This window comes from Ranitomeya imitator, chromosome 8 (assembly GCF_032444005.1).
Source record: "Ranitomeya imitator isolate aRanImi1 chromosome 8, aRanImi1.pri, whole genome shotgun sequence".
NCBI classification, from domain to species: domain Eukaryota; kingdom Metazoa; phylum Chordata; class Amphibia; order Anura; family Dendrobatidae; genus Ranitomeya; species Ranitomeya imitator.
Window position 1 is genome coordinate 7,288,213 of NC_091289.1, and position 26,752 is coordinate 7,314,964.

At 47.5% G+C, this 26,752-nt stretch overlaps 1 protein-coding gene across 4 annotated transcripts in view; it reads left to right on the forward strand.

Moving 5' to 3' along the window:
• ITPR1 (inositol 1,4,5-trisphosphate receptor type 1) overlaps positions 1-26,752 on the forward strand; it is a 93,565-nt gene that overhangs the window by 40,934 nt on the left and 25,879 nt on the right. The window contains exons 7-40 of one of the 4 annotated variants that reach the window (XM_069736179.1): positions 171-329; positions 2,276-2,374; positions 2,614-2,697; positions 2,903-3,049; positions 3,200-3,295; positions 3,466-3,510; positions 4,138-4,292; positions 4,376-4,475; positions 4,547-4,707; positions 5,196-5,337; positions 5,413-5,571; positions 7,001-7,173; positions 7,286-7,405; positions 8,006-8,200; positions 8,279-8,530; positions 8,916-9,057; positions 9,141-9,294; positions 9,450-9,640; positions 9,758-9,878; positions 9,966-10,020; positions 10,192-10,357; positions 10,433-10,597; positions 10,699-10,764; positions 10,843-10,980; positions 11,063-11,188; positions 11,906-12,106; positions 12,191-12,442; positions 13,743-13,868; positions 13,946-14,074; positions 16,543-16,663; positions 16,827-17,011; positions 17,179-17,327; positions 20,922-21,033; positions 21,761-21,793. In XM_069736179.1, the coding sequence (XP_069592280.1) occupies positions 171-329; positions 2,276-2,374; positions 2,614-2,697; positions 2,903-3,049; positions 3,200-3,295; positions 3,466-3,510; positions 4,138-4,292; positions 4,376-4,475; positions 4,547-4,707; positions 5,196-5,337; positions 5,413-5,571; positions 7,001-7,173; positions 7,286-7,405; positions 8,006-8,200; positions 8,279-8,530; positions 8,916-9,057; positions 9,141-9,294; positions 9,450-9,640; positions 9,758-9,878; positions 9,966-10,020; positions 10,192-10,357; positions 10,433-10,597; positions 10,699-10,764; positions 10,843-10,980; positions 11,063-11,188; positions 11,906-12,106; positions 12,191-12,442; positions 13,743-13,868; positions 13,946-14,074; positions 16,543-16,663; positions 16,827-17,011; positions 17,179-17,327; positions 20,922-21,033; positions 21,761-21,793 (4,719 nt within the window). The remainder of the gene's footprint in view (positions 1-170; positions 330-2,275; positions 2,375-2,613; positions 2,698-2,902; positions 3,050-3,199; positions 3,296-3,465; positions 3,511-4,137; positions 4,293-4,375; positions 4,476-4,546; positions 4,708-5,195; positions 5,338-5,412; positions 5,572-7,000; positions 7,174-7,285; positions 7,406-8,005; positions 8,201-8,278; positions 8,531-8,915; positions 9,058-9,140; positions 9,295-9,449; positions 9,641-9,757; positions 9,879-9,965; positions 10,021-10,191; positions 10,358-10,432; positions 10,598-10,698; positions 10,765-10,842; positions 10,981-11,062; positions 11,189-11,905; positions 12,107-12,190; positions 12,443-13,742; positions 13,869-13,945; positions 14,075-16,542; positions 16,664-16,826; positions 17,012-17,178; positions 17,328-20,921; positions 21,034-21,760; positions 21,794-26,752) is intronic. The other 3 variants (XM_069736180.1, XM_069736181.1, XM_069736182.1) reach the window with 3 other exon arrangements.

Here is a 26,752-nt window from a genome sequence, read left to right on the forward strand (position 1 = left end):
TGTAGCATATGATGTTGCTCATGGACGATGTTATATATTGAATATTGGCAGGAATTCTGTTTTCTGGGGTCCTGGTCCGCAGTGATTTCCCTGTACAGTCTGACCTGATCGTCTCTGCCGTGTCTTTGTTATAACCACCTTCTATTTCTTGTTTCTTTCTTATTTATCAGATGCTTCATTTAAAGAGTAATAAGTATCTGACGGTGAACAAGCGACTGCCGGCGCTGCTGGAGAAGAACGCCATGCGGGTGACGCTGGATGAGGCCGGCAATGAAGGCTCCTGGTTCTACATCCAGCCCTTCTACAAGCTCCGCTCCATAGGGGACAGTGTGAGGATCCGGCAGGGGCGGCGCCGCTTCTCATCAGTCACTTATCGCCCCACACACTAATTATAGGACACAAACCTAATAAAATGATGACACAGTGAAGGCTCCAACCTCCTAATGTATTATCACTGGGAAATGTTATATCTGGATGAGCGGGTGATAAGCTATGCTGCATAGAGAAGGTCACCCAGCTTTCTCAGAGCCCTGCAGGCCAGATCTGCCTGGATACAGGAACATTTATAGCCTCACTCTGCTTTTCCAGGATCCGATATAAATAACAAACGTTGTAGTCGTGCGCCACCTTTGCTCCCTCTTTCTTTCGTTCTTGCTGTTGCTTGCATTGCCCCCAGGTCTCCAGCATTTTATGTGGGTCATATTGAGTGTTCCATCCTTTCCTGCCGTCCGGTCCCCACAGCCCCCAGCAAAATCTGCCATCTAAGAAAAGCATTGTATAGTCTGCAGAATGTATCATCTGCGCAGGGTCCCCGATCCTACAACCCAGAGCACAAAGTAATGTGTGACGTACTGTACGGTTATATCTACAGAGCTGGTATACACTGGGCAGTATTAGAGTAGTTATACTGCCCCTATATACAAGAATATAACTACTATAATACTGCTCCTATATACAAGAATATAACTACTATAATACTGCCCCAATGTACAAGAATATAACTACTATAATACTGCCCCCTATGTACAAGAATATAACTACTATAATACTGCCTCTATGTACAAGAATATAACTACTATAATACTGCTCCTATATACAAGAATATATCTACTATAATACTGCCCCAATGTACAAGAATATACCTACTATAATACTGCCCCTATGTACAAGAATATAACTACTATAATACTGCCCCTATGTACAAGAATATAACTACTATAATACTGCTCCTATGTACAAGAATATAACTACTATAATACTGCTCCTATATACAAGAATATATCTACTATAATACTGCCCCTATGTACAAGAATATAACTACTATAATACTGCCCCTATGTACAAGAATATAACTACTATAATACTGCCCCCTATGTACAAGAATATAACTACTATAATACTGCCCCATGTACAAGAATATAACTACTATATTATCACTCGTACATAGGAGCAGTATTACAGTAGTTATATTCTTGTACATAGGGGCAGTATTATAGTAGTTATATTCTTGTACATAGGGGCAGTATTATAGTACTTATATTCTTGTACATAGGGGCAGTATTATAGTAGTTATATTCTTGTACATAGGAGCGGTATTATAGTAGTGATATTCTTGTACATGGGGGCAGTATTATAGTAGTGATATTCTTGTACATGGGGGCAGTATTATAGTAGTTATATTCTTGTACATAGGAGCAGTATTATAGTAGTTATATTCTTGTACATAGGGGCAGTATTATAGTAGTTATATTCTTGTACATAGGGGCAGTATTATAGTAGGTATATTCTTGCACATAGGAGCAGTATTATAGTAGTATATTCTTGTACATAGGAGCAGTATTATAGTAGTTATATTCTTGTACATAGGGGCAGTATTATAGTAGTTATATTCTTGTACATAGGGGGCAGTATTATAGTAGTTATATTCTTGTACATAGGGGCAGTATTATAGTAGTTATATTCTTGTACATAGGGGCAGTATTATAGTAGTTATATTCTTGTACATAGGGGCAGTATTATAGTAGTTATATTCTTGTACATAGGGGCAGTATTATAGTAGTTATATTCTTGTACATAGGAGCAGTATTATAGTATTTATATTCTTGTACATAGGGGCAGTATTATAGTGGTTATATTCTTGTACATAGGGGACAGTATTATAGTAGTTATATTCTTGTACATGGGGGCAGTATTATAGTAGTTATATCACCTTCCTCTTACATTTTTCTGCAGAAAATGTGTTTTTCCTCCCAAGTGATAAATGTTTTTCTTGCAGGTTGTGATTGGAGATAAAGTTGTCCTTAACCCTGTAAATGCTGGGCAGCCTCTTCACGCCAGTAGTCATCAGCTGTCGGATAACCTGGGATGTAATGAAGTGAGTACTTGGTTTTGCGCTAGTTCTGAGCTTCCACTTATCTAATGCGATTGGTGATAGTTGGATTATTGTTCCCGGTGGGGTCACTATGGGGTTTGTACCTAATATCGCTGGCTGCTCCGTTCTTGTAGTAAGGTTGTATCAGCTTTGTGAAGTTTGTCGTGAACGTCTGCAGTCGTCGTGCTCCGTTCTTCCATCACCTCTTGATGTTTTGGGTAATATTACTCTCTTGGCTCCAGGTAAATTCTGTGAATTGTAACACAAGTTGGAAGATTGTTCTTTTTATGAAGTGGAGCGATAATAAGGATGACATCCTGAAGGGGGTGAGTACGGGGGACGCCGGTGTCCGGAGGGGTCTCAGACCATTTTTCTGCATCTGGTCAAGATCCTTAATCAAATGGGAAGATGACAGTTTTACTGCTGAGTTTCTGACCCTAAGATTAACTTTACCCCCAGATCAGATCTCCCGAAATATTCCCCATCCCTTAGTGTTTTCTGCACGGTGACCATACTTTTCCTCCTCTTCAGGGCGATGTCGTGCGGCTTTTTCACGCTGAGCAAGAAAAGTTTTTGACGTGTGACGAGCACAGGAAGAAGCAGTACGTGTTTCTCAGGACGACCGGACGTCAGTCGGCCACTTCGGCTACGAGCTCCAAGGCTTTATGGGAAGTGGAGGTGAGAGGTCCAACGCCCCAAACCTCCCCTCACCCCCGATGTGGTTCTCGCGGTGACTCCTCGCCATAGTTGGCGTGTATTGGCCTTTTTTGACCTTTTCCTGCCTGGCCTCTTCGGTCCCCACAGCCCAGTTTCTGCTCTTGCTTCTAGGTGGTACAACACGACCCTTGCAGAGGAGGCGCCGGCTACTGGAACAGTCTCTTCAGGTTCAAGCATCTTGCGACTGGGCATTACCTGGCGGCGGAGGTGAGCGACTCCTGCGGAGGTTGACGGTTACGCTCGGTGTTCAGGGGGTAACTGAAGGTGGTCAGGGGGCATGTGCCCAGTGTAACATGGTGGCCACCTCACAGGCGCAGGACCGCTCCTCCCGTCCACCCGTGTGGGTGAGGCTCACTTTCCGGTTCTCTTTCCCCCAGGTAAATCCTGACTATGATGCAGGTTGCCTGGAGTCTGAGGTTTCCGTAAGTAAAAGGCTAGCCGATAGCAGAACCTCATCGTACGTTGGCATGGCCACGTGAAGGCCACCAGCTTGTTAACCCATTCCTGACCATATTTTTTTTTTTTTTCCCTCCTTCCCGTTCATTGTGGCTGGCGCCTGCTTTCTTGCCCATTTCATAACCCGCGGATCTACAAGAAAGCAGTATGGCCATTGTACTGGGCTTCCATTGCCCGGTCCAGATCCATCCATGCCCACCGCGGAGCTTGGACATTAGCTGTTCAGCTGCATGGACAATGCTGTGGGGATTTCTCCTTGGCTTTTCTTTGGTGGCATATGGTCCCGGTAGGAGGGGGATTACTCCGTGTCACGTCCCATATACGAGGACTGTGTAGGACTTTGCGGGGTCCAATGGGGTGAAGCCGAATCTGCGCAGCTCATGGTTTCTCTTCTGGGCTGGAGCCGTGGACGATGTTACGTTTTTAGCTGCAGAACGTGGCGGCTCCATGTTGGCTGCGATGGATGAACCGACCACTTCTTTTCCTTATTTGTTGCTTTCATTTTTCCTGGAGTTTCAGCTCATTTGCATATTCAGTTTCACAGTTGGAGAATCGGTTGCTAGATCCCTCACCAGATCTTGTCTCCTCATCAGATGGATACAGAACAAGATCCCACCCACGCCCGGATCTGTATAGACTCCGAGAAGATCAAGTGTACGCTGGTGTCCGTCCCCGAAGGCAATGATATCTCCTCAATCTTCGAGCTGGACCCCACCACGCTCCGAGGTGGCGACAGCCTGGTGCCCAGGTACTATGCCGCATCTGTGAGGCGTCCTGTGCCACGTACCTCAGTAATAACAGCCGGATCCATCATACGTTTGGTTTCTGTAGAAACTCGTACGTGCGCCTGCGCCATCTCTGCACCAACACCTGGGTGCACAGCACCAATAGCCCCATAGACAAGGATGAGGAGAAGCCGGTGATGCTGAGGGTGAGTGTCGCCCCAGAAGGTTTATCGTCCTTGTTCTGCACCCGCTCACATGGTCCATGCTTGTCTCTTAGATCGGCACCTCCCCCATAAAAGAAGACAAGGAAGCATTCGCCATTGTCCCCGTGTCGCCCGCTGAGGTGCGGGATCTGGATTTTGCCAATGATGCCAGCAAAGTCCTGTCTTCTATTGCTGGAAAATTGGAGAAGGGCACGATTGCGCAGAACGAGAGGAGGTGAGAGGTGCAGGGTTATGTGCTGGGTGCACTACAAGGTTGTGGTACTACAGGTCCCAGCAGGCCTGAACCATCTGTGGCTTGTTCAGAGCCTTCTTGGGTTTGGAACCAAACATTTTATTTTCCTCAATTGCCCCCTTCTCTAGTCACATCCGGAGCTGCATTCATAATTCTGCTGGCTTCTTATGAAGTGCAGTTTTCAGGCCCTCTAGAAGTTACCAGCAGGATCTCACAGCTCTGCTGTTCATCAGGTCTTCACCCAGAGCTGTCTTTGTAATTCTGCTCGCTTCCTGCTCTGCGGGAGCGCAGTTGTCGGGTCGCGGCTCTTGACTTTAGTATGAAGATAAATCCTAATCCACAGCTGAGAGCAGCCGGGGGCCGTGTCTGGAGGACGAGAGACAATGTATCAGAAGGCTAGAATAAAGTATTAATGGAAATGTGACGTTCCGCCAACTTCTTCTTGGTGAAGTTCTTCTTTTTCTCGCCAGGGCTGTGACCAAACTTCTGGAGGAACTGGTCTACTTCGTGACCGCTGGGGTGAATTCTGGGCAGGACGTCCTGGAGGTTCTGGTGAACAAACCCAACCGGGAGCGGCAGAAGCTGATGAGGGAGCAGAATATCCTCAAACAGGTGAGTGTCCTCCATGTACAGAACAGAAGCCGCGGCGTCCGGAGCCTCCAGATAATAACTTGTCTCCTCCTACAGATCTTCAAGCTGCTGCAGGCGCCGTTCACGGACTGTGGGGATGGACCAATGCTGAGGCTGGAGGAGCTCGGAGATCAGCGGCACGCACCGTTTAGGCACATATGTCGGCTCTGCTACCGAGTACTGAGGCATTCACAGCAAGACTACAGGAAAAACCAGGTGCGGGAATAGGAGCACAATGGGCCCATGATCCTCTACTGAGCGCCCCCTAGTGGTGGCTGCAGACAGAATCTTATCATGTATCTCTGTATACAGGGAGCTCCCCCTAGTGGTGGCTGCAGACAGGATCTTATCATGTATCTCTGTATACAGGGAGCTCCCCCTAGTGGTGGCTGCAGACAGAATCTTATCATGTATCTCTGTATACAGGGAGCTCCCCCTAGTGGTGGCTGCAGACAGAATCTTATCATGTATCTCTGTATACAGGGAGCTCCCCCTAGTGGTGGCTGCAGACAGGATCTTATCATGTATCTCTGTATACAGGGAGCTCCCCCTAGTGGTGGCTGCAGACAGAATCTTATCATGTATCTCTGTATACAGGGAGCTCCCCCTAGTGGTGGCTGCAGACAGAATCTTATCATGTATCTCTGTATACAGGGAGCTCCCCCTAGTGGTGGCTGCAGACAGGATCTTATCATGTATCTCTGTATACAGGGAGCTCCCCCTAGTGGTGACTGCAGACAGGATCTTATCATATATCTCTGTATACAGGGAGCTCCCCCTAGTGGTGACTGCAGACAGGATCTTATCATGTATCTCTGTATACAGGGAGCTCCCCCTAGTGGTGGCTGCAGACAGGATCTTATCATGTATCTCTGTATACAGGGAGCTCCCCCTAGTGGTGGCTGCAGACAGGATCTTATCATGTATCTCTGTATACAGGGAGCTCCCCCTAGTGGTGGCTGCAGACAGAATCTTATCATGTATCTCTGTATACAGGGAGCTCCCCCTAGTGGTGGCTGCAGACAGGATCTTATCATGTATCTCTGTATACAGGGAGCTCCCCCTAGTGGAGGCTGCAGATAGGATATTATATCTCTGTATACAGGGAGCTCCCCCTAGTGGTGGCTGCAGACAGGATGTTATCATGTATCTGTATTCAGGGAGCTCCCCCTAGTGGTGGCTGCAGACAGGATCTTATCATGTATCTCTGTATACAGGGAGCTCCCCCTAGTGGTGACTGCAGACAGGATCTTATCATGTATCTCTGTATACAGGGAGCTCCCCCTAGTGGTGGCTGCAGACAGGATCTTATCATGTATCTCTGTATACAGGGAGCTCCCCCTAGTGGTGGCTGCAGACAGAATCTTATCATGTATCTCTGTATACAGGGAGCTCCCCCTAGTGGTGGCTGCAGACAGGATCTTATCATGTATCTCTGTATACAGGGAGCTCCCCCTAGTGGTGGCTGCAGACAGGATCTTATCATGTATCTCTGTATACAGGGAGCTCCCCCTAGTGGTGACTGCAGACAGGATCTTATCATGTATCTCTGTATACAGGGAGCTCCCCCTAGTGGTGGCTGCAGACATGATCTTGGCTCACTTATCTGTAATGTTCATAGACCTTTTTGGTCCTTTCTGCACAGGAATACATTGCCAAGCAGTTCGGTTTCATGCAGAAGCAGATCGGTTATGATGTTTTGGCAGAAGACACGATCACGGCTTTGCTGCACAATAACCGCAAGTTGTTAGAGAAGCACATTACGGCAGCTGAGATCGACACATTTGTCAGCTTGGTACGAAAGAATGGAGAACCACGGTGAGGCCGCGGGGACTGGACTGATGTGGCCGCTTCCTGCTGCGTTTACAGCCGCACTCCGGTGGATTCTGCATCGTACTCAGAACTTAACTTTTTTTTCCTTTTTATAAAGATTCTTGGATTACTTGTCTGATCTCTGTGTTTCCATGAATAAATCCATCCCAGTCACTCAGGAGCTGATCTGTAAGGCCGTGTTAAACCCGACTAATGCCGACATCCTCATCGAGACAAAGTAAGAATTCTCAGCGTCTCATCATTGTTTAGTATTTAAAGGGATTGTTCACTGCGCTTATAAGGGCGGGTCACTAATATTAAGTAATCAGTGTTGCATTGGATGGGATCTACCTGCGAGCACCCCCCCCCCCATCTGATTGGTGCACTGACTGACACTGCTCCGTGTATTTAGTGGCAGGAAGCGGTACTGCAGCTTTCATAGGATTATTTCCATAATCGTAGATGGATATTGTTTGTGCACTCTTGCAATTTACTGCCTTGTAGCTCATTGCCTTGGAAGCCGACCACCGCTGCTGTCTAGTTTGTATGCACTGTGCTGAAGGTGGTCATCTCAAGTTTAATGGGAGTGGTATGTGCCCCCTATGGCTACCTAGGAGGGTGCATTTAGGTCTTGGATATACTCCGCCTCCTCACTATGTGGCCATGATGGAAGCACTATATGGTGGCAGCTGAATTTGGTGGGCTCCGTTGATCCTTGGATGCCCCAGACTAGAGCTAGAGTTCCCTTGTACGGCGCCACGTTCTCGCCTTTCAGTCGGTCTCCTACATGTGGACGCACGTGGTGATGGTCGTACGCCTGCCTTTCCCTTCTCTATAGGCTCGTCCTGTCTCGTTTCGAGTTTGAAGGCCTCCCCAGTGGTGACAACGCACTAGAGGCCGGGGAGGATGAGGAGGAGGTCTGGCTCTTCTGGAGAGACAGTAACAAGGAGACTCGTAGTAAGAGCATCAGGGAACTGGCGCAAGACGCCAAAGAGGGTCAGAAAGAAGATCAAGATGTCCTGAGTTATTACAGGTAGGACTCTGGCGCTCCGGTGTCCCCCGGAGAATCCGCCGCTGGTCCTGTGCCCCACGCTCTGCCCTGTCCCTGCAGGTATCAGCTCAACCTCTTTGCTCGTATGTGCCTGGACCGGCAGTATCTGGCCATTAATGAGATCTCGGGGCAGCTGGATGTGGACCTCATACTGCGCTGCATGGCCGACGAGCACCTGCCGTTTGATCTGCGAGCGTCTTTCTCCCGCCTGATGCTTCACATGCATGTGGACCGAGACCCCCAGGAACAAGTGACCCCGGTGAAGTACGCTCGTCTGTGGTCCGAAATCCCCTCTGAGATCGCCATAGAGGAGTAAGTGGATGTGGGGGGTTTATGATTGTGTCGGTCTTTATATGGGGCGGTCCGACCATCCTGCTCCATATACAGCATCAATCTGTACCATAGCAGACCTTGCATCTCAGATGTGTCCTACAGGGCCGTGTCCTACAGGGCCGGCATTAGTCTGTACCATAGTAGACCTTGCACCTCAGCCATGTCCTACAAGGATGTGTCCGCCATGACCTGTTTATTTTGATTTTTGGGTTCAGTGATGCATTAATACCAATCTTCCCACGTTCGCACCGTCAACTGGAGCTTTTAGACTTTTCCACCTTAGTCTACATGGTGACTTCACGAAATATCGGCCATGACCGTCCTGACCCGGGCACCATGACCCCAGTATGTCTTTGCCCCGCAGCTACGACAGCAATGGGACCTCCAGGGATGACATAAAGGAGAGGTTTGCTCAGACCATGGAGTTTGTGGAGGAATATCTGCGCGATGTGGTCGGACAGCGGTTTCCTTTCTCAGACAAGGAGAAGAACAAGTTGACTTTTGAGGTTTGGTGACTTTATACGATGACCCGCCTGTGTCTCGCTGACCCGTCTCCTCCGCTGACTCCTGACTATCGTCTCATCCTCAGGTGGTCAACTTGGCGCGTAATCTCATCTACTTCGGCTTTTACAACTTCAGCGACCTCCTGCGGCTGACCAAGATCCTCCTGGCGATCCTGGACTGCGTGCACCTCACCACCAACTTCTCTGCTAATAAGATGGGCAAAGGAGATGAAAAGCCAGGTATGTGAAGGGGAGGACAGCTTGTTAGTGCATCAGGGGTCACTTCTAGAAGACGAACCGTCGTCTTTATGGCTTCCAAGAAGTTAGGACTTCGAAGTCTTCTGGTGGCCATATTGGTTGGCGCATGGCGTGTCTCTGCCTCTTCTCACCCGCAGGTAGCAGTAACGTCATGCGCTCCATACATGGCGTCGGCGAGCTGATGACGCAGGTCGTGTTGCGCGGTGGTGGTTTCCTTCCAATGACCCCCATGGCAGCCCCTGAAGGAGCCATTAAACCTCAGCGGGAGCCGGAGAAGGAGGACATACTGGTGATGGACACAAAGCTGAAGATTATCGAGATCTTACAGGTACAGGGAGGTTCATGAATTCTGCTCCAGGATGATGGAGGTGGAAATCACCCGGCCGACCCAACAGTAGTGGTGGTCCATGGCTCCCCGTGTAGCTGAGGATTCTTGTTCTTTTAGTTCATTCTCAATGTCCGCTTGGATTATCGCATCTCCTGCCTCCTCTGCATCTTCAAGAGTGAATTTGATGAGAGCAACGCTCAAACCGGGGACGGCTCAGATACCACCACAATGGTGCCAGGTGAGATGGCCCCATAAAAATAGATTATAATATATGTAAATATTATAATATATAATTTTATACACCTTTTTTTTTTTTTGTCTCCAGGAACTTTAGATTTTGAGCACATTGAGGAACAAGCAGAAGGGATCTTTGGAGGAAGGCAAGTATTACAATAACGATCACTACTAGGAGGAGCTCTGTGCATACAGGGGTATAAGAGGAGCTCTCCCTAGTGGTGGCTGCTGAGATGCATGGTCTCATTGGTTCCTACTGCTTGATCAGGAAGCTCCTGCTGGTATCGATTAGCGGATTTGACTTCTTTCCTCTTTAGTGAGGAGAACACTCCTTTGGACTTGGACGATGATGGTGGCCGCACGTTTCTTCGTGTCTTGCTGCACCTCACGATGCATGACTATCCCCCGCTTGTGTCGGGAGCCTTGCAGCTCCTCTTCCGTCATTTCAGCCAGCGGCAGGAGGTTCTGCAGGCCTTTAAGCAGGTAGGGAGCTGGTGACGGCGCCTCCTTGTCTGTGGTTGTGGCCTCGGAGGTTCTTCTCACGGCCTCGCTCTGCAGGTCCAGCTCCTGGTCACCAGTCAGGATGTTGATAACTACAAGCAGATAAAACAAGACCTGGATCAGCTGAGGTCCATCGTGGAGAAGTCGGAGCTCTGGGTGTACAAGGGTTCAGGTCCAGAAGAAGCTCCGGAGCCGCCGGCTGGGAATGCAGATGCCAAGGACGTACGTTTCGGTTTCCACCTCCGGTCGGTGCTTGTGCGCGGACTTCTCACAATTGTGCCAGTCTCTGGTATCTGTAGTAATATCTCGCTAACTTTTACCAGGAGAAATCCCGGACCCCAAAGAAACCAGAGAGCACAAGTAGCTACAACTACAGAGTGGTGCGAGAGGTAGGTCCTAGAGGTCCACGACCCACCCTACCTGAAATACTAGGAGCTCGACTGAAGCTTGGCCTCTTAACCCTTTAGATCCTGCTCCGCCTCAGCAAGCTGTGTGTGCAGGAGAACACGTCGGGACGGCGAAACCGCAAACAGCAGCAGCGTCTTCTGCGTAACATGGGAGCGCACACGGTGGTGCTGGAGCTGCTGCAGATCCCGTATGAGAAGGTGGGCTGGATTTTCCTGAAGCCGATGTAAATCCGACTGTATCTGGATCACTTCTTATGTAAAACAACGTTTACGCTTTCAGAGCGAGGACACGCGGATGCAGGAGATCATGAGGATCGCTCACGAATTCTTGCAGAACTTTTGTGCTGGAAACCAACAGAACCAGGCTCTGCTGCACAAACACATTAACCTGTTCCTGACTCCCGGGGTGAGTGTGATACTGGGGGTCCCAGTGCAGAGACTTCAGTACATGGTTAGTCCTACGCTGATACATTTGTATCCGGTCTACACAACGCCTGGATATGGACTGATACATTATTGCAAACATGCGACTTCGCCTTGTCGAGACTGGATACAATTGTGTCTGCTTCTCGGCTGAGAACAGGACCCCCCATGTACAGGATTGTATCCCTGCAAGTGTGTTCATTCAGACAGTAAGTAAAAGTATGGAAACTAGTGAGGGACTGAATTAGTGAATTTGGGCACTTTCACGCTGCGTTCCGGCACCAGGTCAGGGGGATCTGTCAGGGGCCAAAGTTCAACCCCCAAAACTGTATTCTGGTGTATATGCCTACTGCTGGCTTACACTTAGATGTAGTAGACCATCTGGTTTTCTGTCTCCTGTAGGCACATATGCCCAAAAATGATGCCCGACATAACACACATTCGCTCTGTCGGCACCATTAGGCTACGGCCTTGTTGAAACATGCGGGATTTGGACGTACACTCCTAAAGAGCCACATAACGGGTGCTTGGATGCAGTGTGAACAGTTCTTAAGACAATTGTTCAGCCTACTTTTGTGCTCCATGGTGAGACGCATCGACCGCGTTACTCTGCAGCCCAGGAGCCGCGTCCGGTCCCTCTGCGGAGCGCTGGCGTGCCCATTGCTCGTTTCACCCCCTCTTTTCCTCCTCACTGCTGTAGATTTTGGAAGCGGTCACCATGCAGCACATCTTCATGAATAACTTCCAGTTGTGCAGTGAGATTAACGAGCGCGTCGTCCAGCACTTCGCTCACTGCATCGAGACCCACGGCCGCAGCGTTCAGTACATCAAGTTCCTGCAGACGATCGTGAAGGCTGAAGGCCGCTTCATTAAGAAGTGCCAGGACATAGTGATGGCGGAGGTGAGACTTGGCAGGCGTCACCTGCTCTGGATTTCCTCCTCATTGACAGTCAGACATAAGTGTCTCTTGCTTTCTCTCCGGCAGCTGGTGAACTCCGGCGAGGACGTCCTGGTCTTCTACAATGACCGGGCTTCATTCCAAACTCTGGTGCAGATGATGCGATCCGAGCGGGAGCGGATGGACGAGAACAGCCCTCTGATGTATCACATCCACCTGGTGGAGCTCCTGGCCGTCTGCACGGAGGGCAAGAATGTCTACACCGAGATCAAGTGCAACTCCCTTCTCCCGCTGGACGACATCGTCCGAGTGGTCACTCATGAGGACTGCATCCCCGAGGTGAGGCTGGAGACCTCCCGGTATGAACGGGAGCCCCACCTGAAATTGTCCCGATAAGTCCTCACGAGCTGCCGCTCCCCCGCCACTGTGCAGGTCCAGATTTGCCGTCAACTCTTGGCCCAAATAATCTGACGGATTGTTGCAAGAGAAGATCTGCTGAGCGACAACAGCTACAAAGACTGAGATGGTTGCATTGTATCTGTAACATCAAACTGCCCAGGACTGATCTGCTCGTATCAGCCGGGGGAGGCTAAATTGGCCATCGCCCCCTGTCTGTTGCCAGCCGGGGAGGCTAAAGTAGCCGTCGTCCCCTCTCTGTTGCCAGCCGGGGAGGCTAAATTGGCCGTCGCCCCCTGTCTGTTGCCAGCCGGGGAGGCTAAATTGGCCATCGTCCCCTGTCTGTTGCCAGCCGGGGAGGCTAAATTGGCCGTCGCCCCCTGTCTGTTGCCAGCCGGGGGAGGCTAAATTGGCCGTCGTCCCCTGTCTGTTGCTAGCCGGGGAGGCTAAATTGGCCGTCGTCCCCTGTCTGTTGCCAGCCGGGGAGGCTAAAGCGGCCATCGTCCCCTGTCTGTTGCCAGCCGGGGGAGGCTAAAGCGGCCGTTGTCCCCTGTCTGTTGCCAGCCGGGGAGGCTAAATTGGCCGTGGTCCCCTGTCTGTTGCTAGCCGGGGAGGCTAAATTGGCCGTGGTCCCCTGTCTGTTGCTAGCCGGGGAGGCTAAATTGGCCGTGGTCCCCTGTCTGTTGCTAGCCGGGGAGGCTAAATTGGCCGTCGTCCCCTGTCTGTTGCCAGCCGGGGAGGCTAAATTGGCCGTGGTCCCCTGTCTGTTGCTAGCCGGGGAGGCTAAATTGGCCGTCGTCCCCTGTCTGTTGCTAGCCGGGGAGGCTAAATTGGCCGTGGTCCCCTGTCTGTTGCTAGCCGGGGAGGCTAAATTGGCCGTCGTCCCCTGTCTGTTGCTAGCCGGGGAGGCTAAATTGGCCGTCGTCCCCTGTCTGTTGCCAGCCGGGGAGGCTAAATTGGCCGTGGTCCCCTGTCTGTTGCTAGCCGGGGAGGCTAAATTGGCCGTCGTCCCCTGTCTGTTGCTAGCCGGGGAGGCTAAATTGGCCGTCGTCCCCTGTCTGTTGCCAGCCGGGGAGGCTAAATTGGCCGTCGTCCCCTGTCTGTTGCCAGCCGGGGAGGCTAAAGCGGCCGTCGTCCCCTGTCTGTTGCCAGCCGGGGAGGATAAAGCGGCTGTCGCCCCCTGTCTGTAAAGCGGCTGTCGCCCCATCTGTTCGTAAATCTTTCCTTGTTCTCTTGCTCCCAGGTGAAGATCGCCTACATAAACTTCCTCAATCACTGCTACGTGGATACAGAAGTGGAGATGAAGGAGATTTACACCAGTAACCACATGTGGAAACTCTTTGAGAATTTCCTAGTTGACATCTGCAGGGTAAGATAAATGTCTGATGCAGCTCGGCTTTTGTTCGCTGTTGTCAGCCAGCCTAGTCATGTCTGCTCATGTTGCAGGTCTGTAACAGCACCAGTGACCGGAAGCACGCGGACCTGGTGCTGGAGCGCTACGTAACGGAGACGGTGATGAGCATCGTCAACACTTTCTTCAGTTCACCGTTCTCGGACCAAAGCACAACACTGCAGGTACACGAGGAGTTAAACTCTCATGTCACTGAGGCCAGTGTCCTTAAAGAGATATTTACGTGCTCGGTGTCAAGGACTCCACGGCTTCATGATGGCCCATTCAGACCTGCGGGATTGTCACACCACCGGCCCAAACTGGGCGCTCCCATGTTAGACGGCTCTGCTCTGCCTCTGCAGGAGCGGAGGACACTGAACCCGGCGAATCCAACGATTCAGCCACCTTCAGAGCAGCGCTCACAAGCTCTATAGGAAGGGGCTTGTAAGTGCTGCACTCCTTTAGGAAACAAGCCACCTCTGATAAACTGCAGAAGTGGCCGGTAACCAAGGCGGAAGGGATTTGTGCCTCCGTTCTTATAGATTTTTTTTTTTTTCTTTTTAATAAGATGCAAATTGCAGTTTTTCATTTTTAAGCACTGAGCAGCGCTGCCCATTTATAGGAAGACCGCGCTTCCCTGGAGTGTAGTAACACCGCCTCCTCAGCAGGTGGCGATGTCCACAGCACTTAAAGGGAATGAGAAAATTGGCTCCTATTTAGTCAGGTTTTTGCCTTTAAATGTATTTGAATTTTTTTTTTTTTTTTTAAATACAAATTGGAAAACTTACAACTTTCATACTAAATAACTGGATCTTTCTAGAAATTCCACAAATGCATAGCTGCAATGAACACTCTGCCCCCATTCTTTATCATTGAAGCATCTCTTAGGTAAAGGTCCTTTTGAAGAGAGGGGGAGGAGGTGAGCTGACATATGTGAATGGTGGATCCTGTGTTATCTACTGTATATAGAGGTGTTCAGTCATTGTACAAAAGGAGGAGGAGGTGAGCTGTGACATCACCTATTGTGAATGGTGGATCCTGTGTCATCTACTGTATATAGAGGTGTTATCAGTCATTGTACAGGAGGAGGAGGTGAGCTGTGACATCACCTATTGTGAATGGTGGATCCTGTGTCATCAGTTGTCATAATCCTGCCTCTGATAATGAGCCCCTGTATTCGTCCTGGAAGGCTAGGAAGTAAATACTAAAATGGCCCCAATGGACATTGTAAAAACTGGAAGATTTGAATATTTTTAAAGATTTTTTTTTTCTTCTCCCAATTACACAATCCCGATGTTTCAAGCGACTCATTCTAAGCGCTGCGTACAGTGACATCTGCTGGGCGAGTGGTGTTACTTCATGCATGGATGTAGAATGATACAATGTAGCAGCGCCTCTTAAAAAGCTAAACCTTGTGTAATATACCACAGTATTATGAGTTTCACATTGCGTACTTTTGCGTTTTTTTTTTTTTTTTTTTTTTGTTTGTCTTTTTTTTCCTTCCTGCCACTAACTCCTTGTGACTTTTGACATCGTACAGAACTACTAGCCGGGAAAAAAAACTTTTTGCGCAAAACTAGAATGTAACAAATTTGCTGCCTAATTCCTTAAGCCTGTGTGCACACTACGTCTGAATCAGCTTGAAAAAAAAAAGTCCTCCAACAATGAACATGTACAGCAGTGTAAAACCGCCATTACTGCGGCTGAGTTCAGTCTTTCGTTACTTGTTTCTTTGCTTCAGGCCCTGAAGAAGTTATAAGAAGTTTATCTCCTTTTAACTTTTTCAATTCTCATTCACTGACAGAAAGCAGAAATCTTGGTGAAGAATCTTATCTGGTTCTGACCGAATCTCACAGCTGAGGGTCTGTAGCAGTTGTCACCAGCCTGCAGCGTTCTGTGTGATAACCTGCGCTCCAGACTGATACATTGTAACAAACTCTCAGCCCACAGACCTTTTTGTGTTACTAAGGATTTCTGCTCGGAGGCTTTTGTAGACTCTATCCAATTTGAGAACTGTTATGGAACAGGCATTTTCCTGGAATAACCCCATGAATGCTGAATATAATTAACCCCTGGTTGTAGCTAGATTAGGTCTGCACTTGCAGAGTTCTTGGGAAGTTGACGACAAAGTTGCAGAAGTTTCCGTTGTTCCGTGATTAAACATTGTATATAATGACCCTGTAAAGAGTCGCTGTCTCTGGTTCCTGGAAGACGTTTTCTAATTAAGGTGTTTTTGCTGCAGGCTTCAATGCTCGAGCGAATGAAGGAGGTAAATGGGTGATGGGCAGAGGTGCAGCTACAATTGGGGCAGGGGTTGCAGTCGCACCCGGGCTCTGGAGCCTAAGGGGCCCAAAAAGTCCCTATAGACTACATGAAAAGACCACAATTATCAAAATGTGCACTAACGGGGGGTCCGGTTTGTGCTTTTGCATTGGGCCCCTTCAGCGTCCAGTTCCACCACTGGTGGTGGGTCACCAGGTGCATTGTGGGTATTTCACTTGCGTTTAGTATATACTTAATGTGCACACTTGTCATATGGAAGGTGTTGCCCCCGTAACGCACCGGAACAGGGTGCCCCCGGACAGCTGATTGTCTCCATGTGACCGCCATTAATCCGTATAAAAGGTTAACCCCTCTGTTGCCGTTCCCCCAGACCCGGCAGCCGGTGTTTGTCCAGCTCCTGCAGGCCATCTTCAGGGTCTATCACTGTTCCTGGCTCCTGCCCTCCCAGAAGGCGTCGGTGGAAAGCTGCATCCGGGTGCTGTCAGACGTCGGTACGAAGGGGGCTGGGTTGGGGTAAATCTGAGGTTGTAGTCTGGCAGATGCCGGATTTGTCAGTGTCTGATTTTATAATTATTTGTATCCTGTTTACTACTTTTATAGTTTGTTTGTAAATATTTGTATCTTGTTTTGATTTTTCTTCCTTTTTCCCTGCAGCAAAGAGCCGTGCCATCGCTATTCCCGTGGATCTAGACAGTCAGGTGAACAACCTATTCCTGAAGAGTCATAACATCGTGCAGAAGACGGCGATGAACTGGCGGATGTCTGTGCGGAACGCGGCCCGGCGGGATTCTGTGCTGGCGGCATCCCGGGACTACAGGAATATCATCGAGCGGCTGCAGGTGAGGGGGGGATTCTGTGCGGTTACAAAGTCTTCTAGGTGAGCGTTCTGGTGGCGTTGGCTCTAAAACTAAACTGGATTTCTAGCTGCTGCTGATCTTGGGATCTGCTCCAAATTCAATGTTACTGATGTACAGGACTCTGTAACGTGGGATCTGCTCCTCCGCAGGATATCGTCTCCTCCTTGGAGGATCGGCTGCGTCCTCTGGTTCAGGCTGAGCTTTCTGTTCTGGTGGATGTCTTGCACCGACCGGAGCTCTTATTCCCAGAGAACACGGACGCCCGAAAAAAGTGCGAGAGCGGCCAGTTCATCTGCAAGTGAGTGAAGGGCTCGAATGGTTCTTTCTGCTGAAGTATTCAGTAGATGTCGCTGAGGAGGAAAATACTATTGGAATTCACTGGTGCTGACTCTAAGCAGTGGTTAGAAAGGGGGATGAAGAATTCTGTATTGAGTCACTTTGTGGCGGACTCTCCACTTATTTCACGAGTGCCATTCATTCTTCAAGAATATTTGTCTTGCAAAAGCAGAGCAATGCAGAATAGGTGTGTGTGTGTATATGTATTTAATTACAGTGCAGACCAAAAGTTTGGACACACCTTTTCATTTAAAGTTTTTTCTGTATTTTCATGACTATGAAAATTGTACATTCACACTGAAGGCATCAAAACTATGAATTAACACATGTGGAATTATATACTTAATTTCAGTTGTTTCGCACTTTTTTTTATGTCTTATATTCTAGGTTCTTCACAGTAGCCACCTTTTGCTTTGATGACTGCTTGGCATTCTCTTGATGAAGAGGTAGTCACCGGGAATGGTTTTCCAACAATCTTGAAGGAGTTCCCAGAGATGCTTAGCACTTGTTGGCCCTTTTGCCTTCGCTCTGCGGTCCAGCTCACCCCAAACCATCTCGATTGGGTTCAGGTCTGGTGACTGTGGAGGCCAGGTCATCTGGCGTAGCCCCCCCATCACTCTCCTTCTTGGTCAGATAGCCCTTACACAGCCTGGAGGTTTGTTTGGGGTCATTGTCCTGTTGAAAAATAAATGATGGTCCAACTAAACGCAAACCGGATGGAATAGCATGCGGCAGCAAGATACTGTGGTAGCCATGCTGGTTTGCCTTCAATTTTCAATAAATCCCCCAACAGTGTCACCAGCAAAGCCCCCCACACCATCACACCTCCTCCTCCATGCTTCATGGTGGGAACCAGGCATGTAGAGTCCATCCGTTCACCTTTTCTGCGTCACACAAAGACACGGTGGTTGGAACTAAAGATCTCACATTTGGACTCATCAGACCAAAGCACAGATTTCCACTGGTCTAATGTCCATTCCTTGTGTTCTTTAGCCCAAACAAGTCTCTTCTGCTTGTTGCCTGTCCTTAGCTGTGGTTTCCTAGCAGCTATTTTACCATGAAGGCCTGCTGCACAAAGTCTCCTCTTAACAGTTGTAGAGATGTGTCTGCTGCTAGAATTCTGTGTGGCATTGACCTGGTCTCTAATCTGAGCTGCTGTTAACCTGCGATTTCTGAGGCTGGTGACTCGGATAAACTTATCCTCAGAAGCAGAGGTGACTCTTGGTCTTCCTTTCCTGGGGTGGTCCTCATGTGAGCCAGTTTCTCTGTAGTGCTTGATCGTTTTTGCCACTGCACTTGGGGACACTTTCAAAGTTTTCTCAATTTTTCGGACTGACTGACCTTCATTTCTTAAAGTAATGATGGCCACTCGTTTTTCTTTACTTAGCTGCTTTTTTCTTGCCATAATACAAATTCTAACAGTCTATTCAGTAGGACTATCAGCTGTGTATCCACCAGACTTCTGCTCAAAACAACTGATGGTTCCAACCCCATTTATAAGGCAAGAAATCTCAGTTCTTAAACCTGACAGGGCACACCTGTGAAGTGAAAACCATTCCCGGTGACTACCTCTTGAAGATCATCAACAGAATGCCAAGAGTGTGCAAAGCAGTCATCACAGCAAAAGGTGGCTACTTTGAAGATCCTAGAATATAAGACATAATTTCAGTTGTTTCACACTTTTTTGTTAAGTATATAATTCCACATGTGTTAATTCATAGTTTGTGATGCCTTCAGTGTGAATGTACAATTTTCATAGTCATGAAAATAAAGAAAAATCTTTAAAAGAGAAGGTGTCCGAACTTTTGGTCTATACACTAATAAAAATATATTTATATATTTTCAAGAGAATAAAGTGAACTCATACACAGCACAATGTAGCTCCCAGTCAATCACACTTCTGTGAGATCATCCTGTCCAGTTATGAAGTAGCACGGATTGTGAATCAAATTCTCCTGCTGCAAATGGAACAGACAACAGGGTAGAAATGATCGGCAATTAGTAAGACATCTTTTATTGAGGAGCGGTTCTGCACTGGAGACCACAGAGCATTTCTCTGTTCTCATCCTTTTTGACTGTTTTGGTCACTCTTGCATTTTGTCACTGCTCTCACCCCTAGAGCTACTGTACAGTAGCATGAGGCCGTGTCTACAACCCACACAAGTGGCTCAGGTAGTGCAGCTCATCCAGGATGGCACATCAATGCGAGCTGCAGCAAGAAGGGTAGCTGTGTCTGTCAGCATAATGTCCAGAGCATGGAGCAGATACCAGGAGACGAGGAGGCCGTAGAAGGGCAACAACCCAGCATCGGGACCGCTACCTCCTCTGTGTAAAGAGGAGTACTGCCAGAGCCCTGCAAAATGACCTCCAGCGGCCACGAACATCCAGGTGTCTGCTCAAACTGAAAGAAACCGACTCCATGAGGATGGTCTGAGTGCCCGACGTCCACAGATGGGGGTTGTGCTCACAGCCCAACACTGTGCAGGACGCTTGGCATTTGCCACAGAACACCAGGATTGGCAAATTCACCACTGGCACCCTGTGCTCTTCACAGATGAAAGCAGGTTCACACTGAGCACATGTGACATACGTGAGAGTCTGGAGACGCCGTGGAGAGCGATCTGCTGCCTGCAACATCCTTCAGCATGACCGGTTTGGCAGTGGGTCAGTAATGGTGTGGGGTGGCATTTCTGTGGAGGGTCGCACAGCCCTCCATGTGCTCCCCAGAGGTAGCCTGACTGCCATTAGGTACCGAGATGAGATCCTCAGACCCCTTGTGAGACCATATGTTGGTGCGGTTGGCCCTGGGTTCCTCCTAATGCAGGACAATGCCAGACCTCATGTGGCTGGAGAGTGTCAGCAGTTCCAGCAAGATGAAGGCATTGAAGCTATGGACTGGCCCGCCCGTTCCCCAGACCTGAATCCGATTGAATACATCTGGGACATCATGTCTCGCACCATCCACCAACGTCACGTTGCACCACAGACTGTCCAGGAGTTGGCGGATGCTTTAGTCCAGGTCTGGGAGGAGATCCCTCAGGAGACCATCCGCCGCCTCATCAGGAGCATGCCCAGGCATTGTAGGGAGATCATACAGGTACGTGGAGGCCACACACACTACTGAGCATCTTCTCCTTGTCTTGAGGCATTTCCACTGAAGTTGGATCAGCCTGTAACTTCATTTTCCACTTTGATTTTGAGTATCGTTCCAACTCCAGACCTCTGTGGGATATTAATTCTGATTCACGTTGATTGTTTGTTTTATTGTCCTCAGCACATTCTACTATGTAATGAATAAAGATTTGTAACTGGAATATTTCATCCAGTGATGTCCAGGATGTGGGATGTAGTGTTCCCTTTATCTTCAGGAGCTGTGTGTATGGAGAGATATATCGAGGTCCCGTTTCATCAAAGTTTGCACAGTTGTCATCTCTATTCAAAGTGTTGCATTGTTGGCTGCGGAATGAGTTAACTGAGAATCAATCAGTGAGTGTCTTTCTGCACCTCTCCAGGGAAACATAACTTTTTTTTTTTCACTTCATCCACATTTCTGAAGGTTAATTCGGCACACCAAACAACTTCTGGAAGAAAATGAGGAGAAGCTTTGTATTAAAGTTCTGCAGACGTTGAGGGAGATGATGGCAAAAGATCGTGGCTATGGTGACAAGGTAGGAACTTGCTCCTAGTTAACCCTATACCTCTCCACTGTACAGCGGTCACCTCTATACTGCCTGACATGGCCACAAGGTGGCAGCGCTGCATTGCCTGGGACCAGAGCTGGTGGCCGCAGTCCCACTATAATGGTGAACGGAGGGGAAATCCTTGTTTCATTTACAACTTTTTCTTAATAAAATCTGTGACTTGTTGCCTCTTGAAAACACTGAACACCCTGATGTAACCTTATAATAATAATTTTATTTATATAGCGCCAACATATTCCGCAGCGCTTTACAAATTATAGAGGGGACTTGTACAGACAATAGACATTACAGCATAACAGCATAACCTTTATTGCCTCCTCAGGTTCAGCCGTTTATGTAATTGGGATAGCTGGTGGTTTTTGATCTACAAGTCCAAGCATCTTCTACTTATTTTAATAAGGTTTCATATGAGGAGTTGTGTTTTTTTTTTTTTTTTTTCCTTTTTTTTTTTTTCTTATCCTTACAAACCGATCGGTGACTGTTGTTGCTCTGCTCCATTTGAACTGCATGTGTTTGAGCTGCAATATCACACACGACCTGAGGACAGGTGTGGCGCTGTTTTTGGAAGAAATCTGCCAAGTTTTGCAAATCTCTTTTTTTTTAACCCAATCAGGGTGTGCTGGTACTTGCAGTTTCATACGTTTTTCCTATAGACATGAGGCGGCCTAATCCCCTGCTCTCTACTCTCTTGCAGCTTATAACCATTGAAGCGCTGGAAAGTTCTGAGGTTTTCACCCATCTGTTGCCTTTTTATGACCCCCACCCCCACCCCATGTCCCTCCCTTCCCCCAGGCTTCATCTAATGAGATGTCTGTGGGTCCTGTGCTCGTCTTGTGATGTTGTGGACCTTTTTTCTGGACTTGTGATGTGTTGTCATGTCAATTCTTTTGACGATTTGCTTCCCCTCCTCAATTATTTATTTTTATTTTTTTCCGATTTGTAAATTTAAAGGAATGAACTCAAATTAAACTGCTGAGGAGGCTCTGATCCATGAGATCTTCATCTGTACATTCTGCATTCCGTGCAGTGTTACGTTGTAACAATAAATAAAACAAACAAATAACAACTATAATAAAAAAAAATCCCCCCTGAGGAAGTGTTACGAAACGCGCGTGGGGGTAAAGGAGCGGACTCTCTGACACCATTCCCTGTGTAAGTCATATCTTTTGCCCATCTCCTTTCGGCTGATATTTGTCCAGTGTTGTATTGCGGCTACATCCTTTGTGAGTGGTGACATTCAGTATGTATACCAAGCAATGGTAATGATTATTTGTGCCTCTCTCTATGGTACGGGCAATTCTCTGGATATCCATTAAGAACTGCTTCCTGTTGGGGAGCTTGATATGGACTCTTTTGGTATACGGCCGTTGATGCGTGGGTTATTTTTGGATAATGCACACACATGTAGGGTTTTGTGATGTCCGCTCCTATACATTGGAAGTTTTTGCATCTTAGTATTATATATCTAAAGTTATCTTGTGAATTATTAATAAAATTTATTTTAAGAAATATAGAACCGTTAGACATTGTGTTTTTTCCTTGTTGCGTTTTATGGCAATTTAGGATTTTTTTGATTATAGTTGATATTGTCACACAATGACATTATAAGGATCATATTATTGATTATAAACAAATAACAATGTAACAAAGCACTGGCCAGATCCTCTCTTCACCTGCTAGAATGAAGCCCCTATATGAGGGCATCAATGGAGTGGCGTGTTAGTGATGCACCCGTCATGCTGCCCATCTGGAGGGCCTATGTCGCTCGTGTGATCCCTGGCAGACGTCTTACTGTTTGGAACAGGACGCAGCCTAGAACTTCTCCCTCCCCAGCTCCAATTAGCAGCAACTCCACCGTGTTGCCTTTTTCTCTCTAAATTAGCAGATCCTGAACCAGCAGGGCTCTTGGACCCTTAGACCCAGTGACTCATCAGCTGTTGTAAACCAGTCTCCTCCACCGTGCACAGGAGACCAGTGGGTGATGCCCCTGGCTGCCGGCCGGTCGTTCTTCTAGGTGACTCATGGAGAAGATGTTTGCTGTCTTGGATACTGTTGTGTTGCTCTGGGTGCAGCCGCTCTGCAGGTTGATGTCACTGGTGATTCTCTTGTCCTTCCTTATAAAATAGTAGGTGGAAGGTGATCGCCGCCGATCGTTTTACTTCTGTGATCGGCCATAGACTATCTTTTTTTTTTAGACTTGATGGCGCCCCTAGTGGATGACGATGAGCGCCTCAACTTCTGGGACTTAAGACAATTGCAACTTTTGGATACATTGTAGTAACTACTGTACTTGAGTCCATTGTATCCGATACAACCGGCAAGATTGGCCCAAAACTAGGGGCTTGTAGGGCGCAGTGCAGACTGTGAAATGGGCTTCACCAGCCACTGACACGTCAGATGCAACAGAACATGGAAGGGAAGGAACAGTGAAGATCTCGTTACCCCAAATCATAATACGAAGAATCGCTGTCCGATGTAGAAGCGCGAGCAGTTTAATTTCAGAAAATGACTGACACATTCTCACCTTCCATCCCCCCAGATGTGTGAAATCCTTCCTGACCCAATGTTGTCTCCCCACCCCCACACCTCGTCCACATCACCGAGCGAAAAACCTGATTAACATCCCCCAAATCATCCAAGGGCAATCCCAGTCCAATCTGAAAACTGCTATACCTCATCCATCCATAATAGGGGGCAGTATTATAGTAGTTATATTCTTCTACATAGGAGCAGTATTATAGTAGTTATATTCTTGTACATAGGGAGCAGTATTATAGTAGTTATATTCTTGTACATAGGAAGCAGTATTATAGTAGTTATATTCTTGTACATAGGAGCAGTATTATAGTAGTTATATTCTTGTACATAGGAGCAGTATTATAGTAGTTATATTCTTGTATATAGGGAGCAGTATTATAGTAGTTATATTCTTGTACATAGGGGCAGTATTATAGTAGTTATATTCTTGTACATAGGGAGAAGTATTATAGTAGTTATATTCTTGTATATAGGGAGCAGTATTATAGTAGTTATATTCTTGTACATAGGGGCAGTATTATAGTAGTTATATTCTTGTACATAGGGAGAAGTATTATAGTAGTTATATTCTTGTATATAGGGAGCAGTATTATAGTAGTTATATTCTTGTACATAGGGGCAGTATTATAGTAGTTATGTTCTTGTACATAGGGAGCAGTATTATAGTAGTTATATTCTTGTACATAGGGGCAGTATTATAGTAGTTATATTCTTGTACATAGGGAGAAGTATTATAGTAGTTATATTCTTGTATATAGGGAGCAGTATTATAGTAGTTATATTCTTGTACATAGGGGCAGTATTATAGTAGTTATATTCTTGTACATAGGGAGCAGTATTATAGTAGTTATATTCTTGTACATAGGGGCAGTATGATAGTAATTATATTCTTGTACATAGGGGGCAGTATTATAGTAGTTATATTCTTGTACATAGGGGCAGTATTATAGTAGTTATAGTGTACATAGGGCAGTATTATAGTAGTTCTATTCTTATACATAGGGGACGGTATTATATTCACAGCAGACCAGTAGTGACTGGAATTGCCCTTTTCGCTGTATCCTCTGCACTCCTCTTTACAGCTTGGTGTGACTTTTAGTAGAGCACCCTGTGTCCTGTAGGGTGGGTGTGGGCTGTTGGTCGGTTTTGGTGACCTGTGGCCCCTCAGTCCGGTTATTCTGCGGCGGTCTCGGATGTGTCGCTCTCGCATTGTAACCCGTCTGTCTGTTTTTAGACCGCTGTCAGATCTGAGTGTCAGGACAGGTGTGAATAAATATAGGACGGAACTTTAGGCCTTTTAGTGACCGGAGGGGACGGGGTTGATCACTGTGCAGCTTTCATGGAAGATTAACCTTTATGGGAACTTTCTGCACTTTTGTTTTTTCTGTTCTGAGCCTTCTGGCCGCAGTTCGTCATCTTGGGAAACCGGATGCAGAGACCATAATGTATTTGTTTTCCCCTTGTTAGCGGAGTTTAGCTGGAGTTCGCATTTCCCGAGCACTTGGCGCAGTTGTGGCCGTGGGTTGTAGATGGTAATTCATTCCCCAGGGACTAATGTGTAACCTTTCCTAATGTTCAGGAAAATCCAATATAGTTTTCGTTAACACTAAAAATGCACAGACCTCCCGGGTTTTTGTTTTTTTATTATATTTGCAAGGTGTGGTTTTTTTTTCCCTCCTTTAAAGGCCCGGTGTCCTTTTCTTTCTTAAAGGGCCAGCTCTGAAGTTCACCACCCTGACGGCGCCGCACCGAGGTCTGCACACGTGTCTGGTGTTTGTTGTTTCCTTGCACTTTTCTGCCTCATTGATGTCAGCGGTTTCTAGTAAACATTGCTTCACCTTCCATTGTAGGAAACAAGGGTGCAAAGTCTCGCAGCCGGGGATGTCGGCCCGAGCTTTCTCCAGGTGACTAATCCCGGAGGCATGGTGCGCCTCGTGCACGACAAACGTCGCCAGATCTTAGTCGCCATACTGTGACTGTAATTGTTGGGTTTATTGGTTTCTGTTAAAGCCACAATGCTGTAAAATGTCATTTAAAGGGGCACATCCCCTTAATACTGAAAGCCATGTTTGTCCCAGGAGGCATTGCTTCGGGCTCCCTCTCGCTCTGGTTCTTTTAATGTATGGATGGCAAAAAATTGCTGCAAAAAAGACAAATTTTGCAGAATAACCTCCCATATCTCATCTTGGAGTTGTTGTTCTCTGCTCACATCCAAAGCAGCCGTCTCAATCCTGCATGATACGAACTCAAAAATGGTGCATTGTGGGAGCTGACCGTTGTCTATGCTGCGCCTTTCATTGTCTGCCTGAGCCCCCACCATGCACCGCTTGTAGGCAGCTTTGTAAATGCTGCTTTGGATGTAACTGGAGCATAAGATCTAAACAAAGTCAGAAACTTTTATTTGGCAATTGTCTGTCACTTCATTAGACGGCTGTAATCTCTTGTGGGGGAAAAAAAAATAAAAAGTTTCAGGTCTTTTGTACTCCAATCACATCCAAAGCAGCCTTCACAAGACTGCAAGTGGCACAGTGCCCAAAAGCAGTGCAGTTAGTCTAGAAAATTGCAAGAGTCCTACACTGCACTACTTGTGCCTTGCCACCGGCAGGATTGTGAATGCAGCTTTGGATGTGACTAGAGTCTAAAAAGCAAGTTTGAATTTAAAATATATTTAAGAAAGTTGCATTGAAAGTGGGGTCTCCCTTCAGCTGCATAACCCCCCCCCCCCCCCCCCCCACCAGCCATGGTCTTCTCCTGCCATGTTGGCAGTGCCCACTAGAGGCAGCGCTCCGTCTTCTTGGTGCTTTCAATGTTTTGCCAAACTGACCCCATTACATAACTGCTTTTCCTGGAATCGGCCGCACATTACCATTAAACCGCTAAGTTTATAGTCCCGGAGCGCACAGCCGTCATTGGTGATCTGTCATGAACTTGATGAACTTGGTGCATGTACCTGACGATCGGATCTGCCATGCAGGATTCTGGGAAAGCTGGGGCACATGTTCTTGGTACTTGCACCTGATTGACTCTGCCATGCTGTATCCTGGGAAAGCTGGGCCATGTGTGCTTAGTGTGCACATCTGAAGATCGGCTCTGCCATTCAGGGTCCTGGGAAAGCTGGGGTACGTGTACTTAGTGCATGCAACTGAAG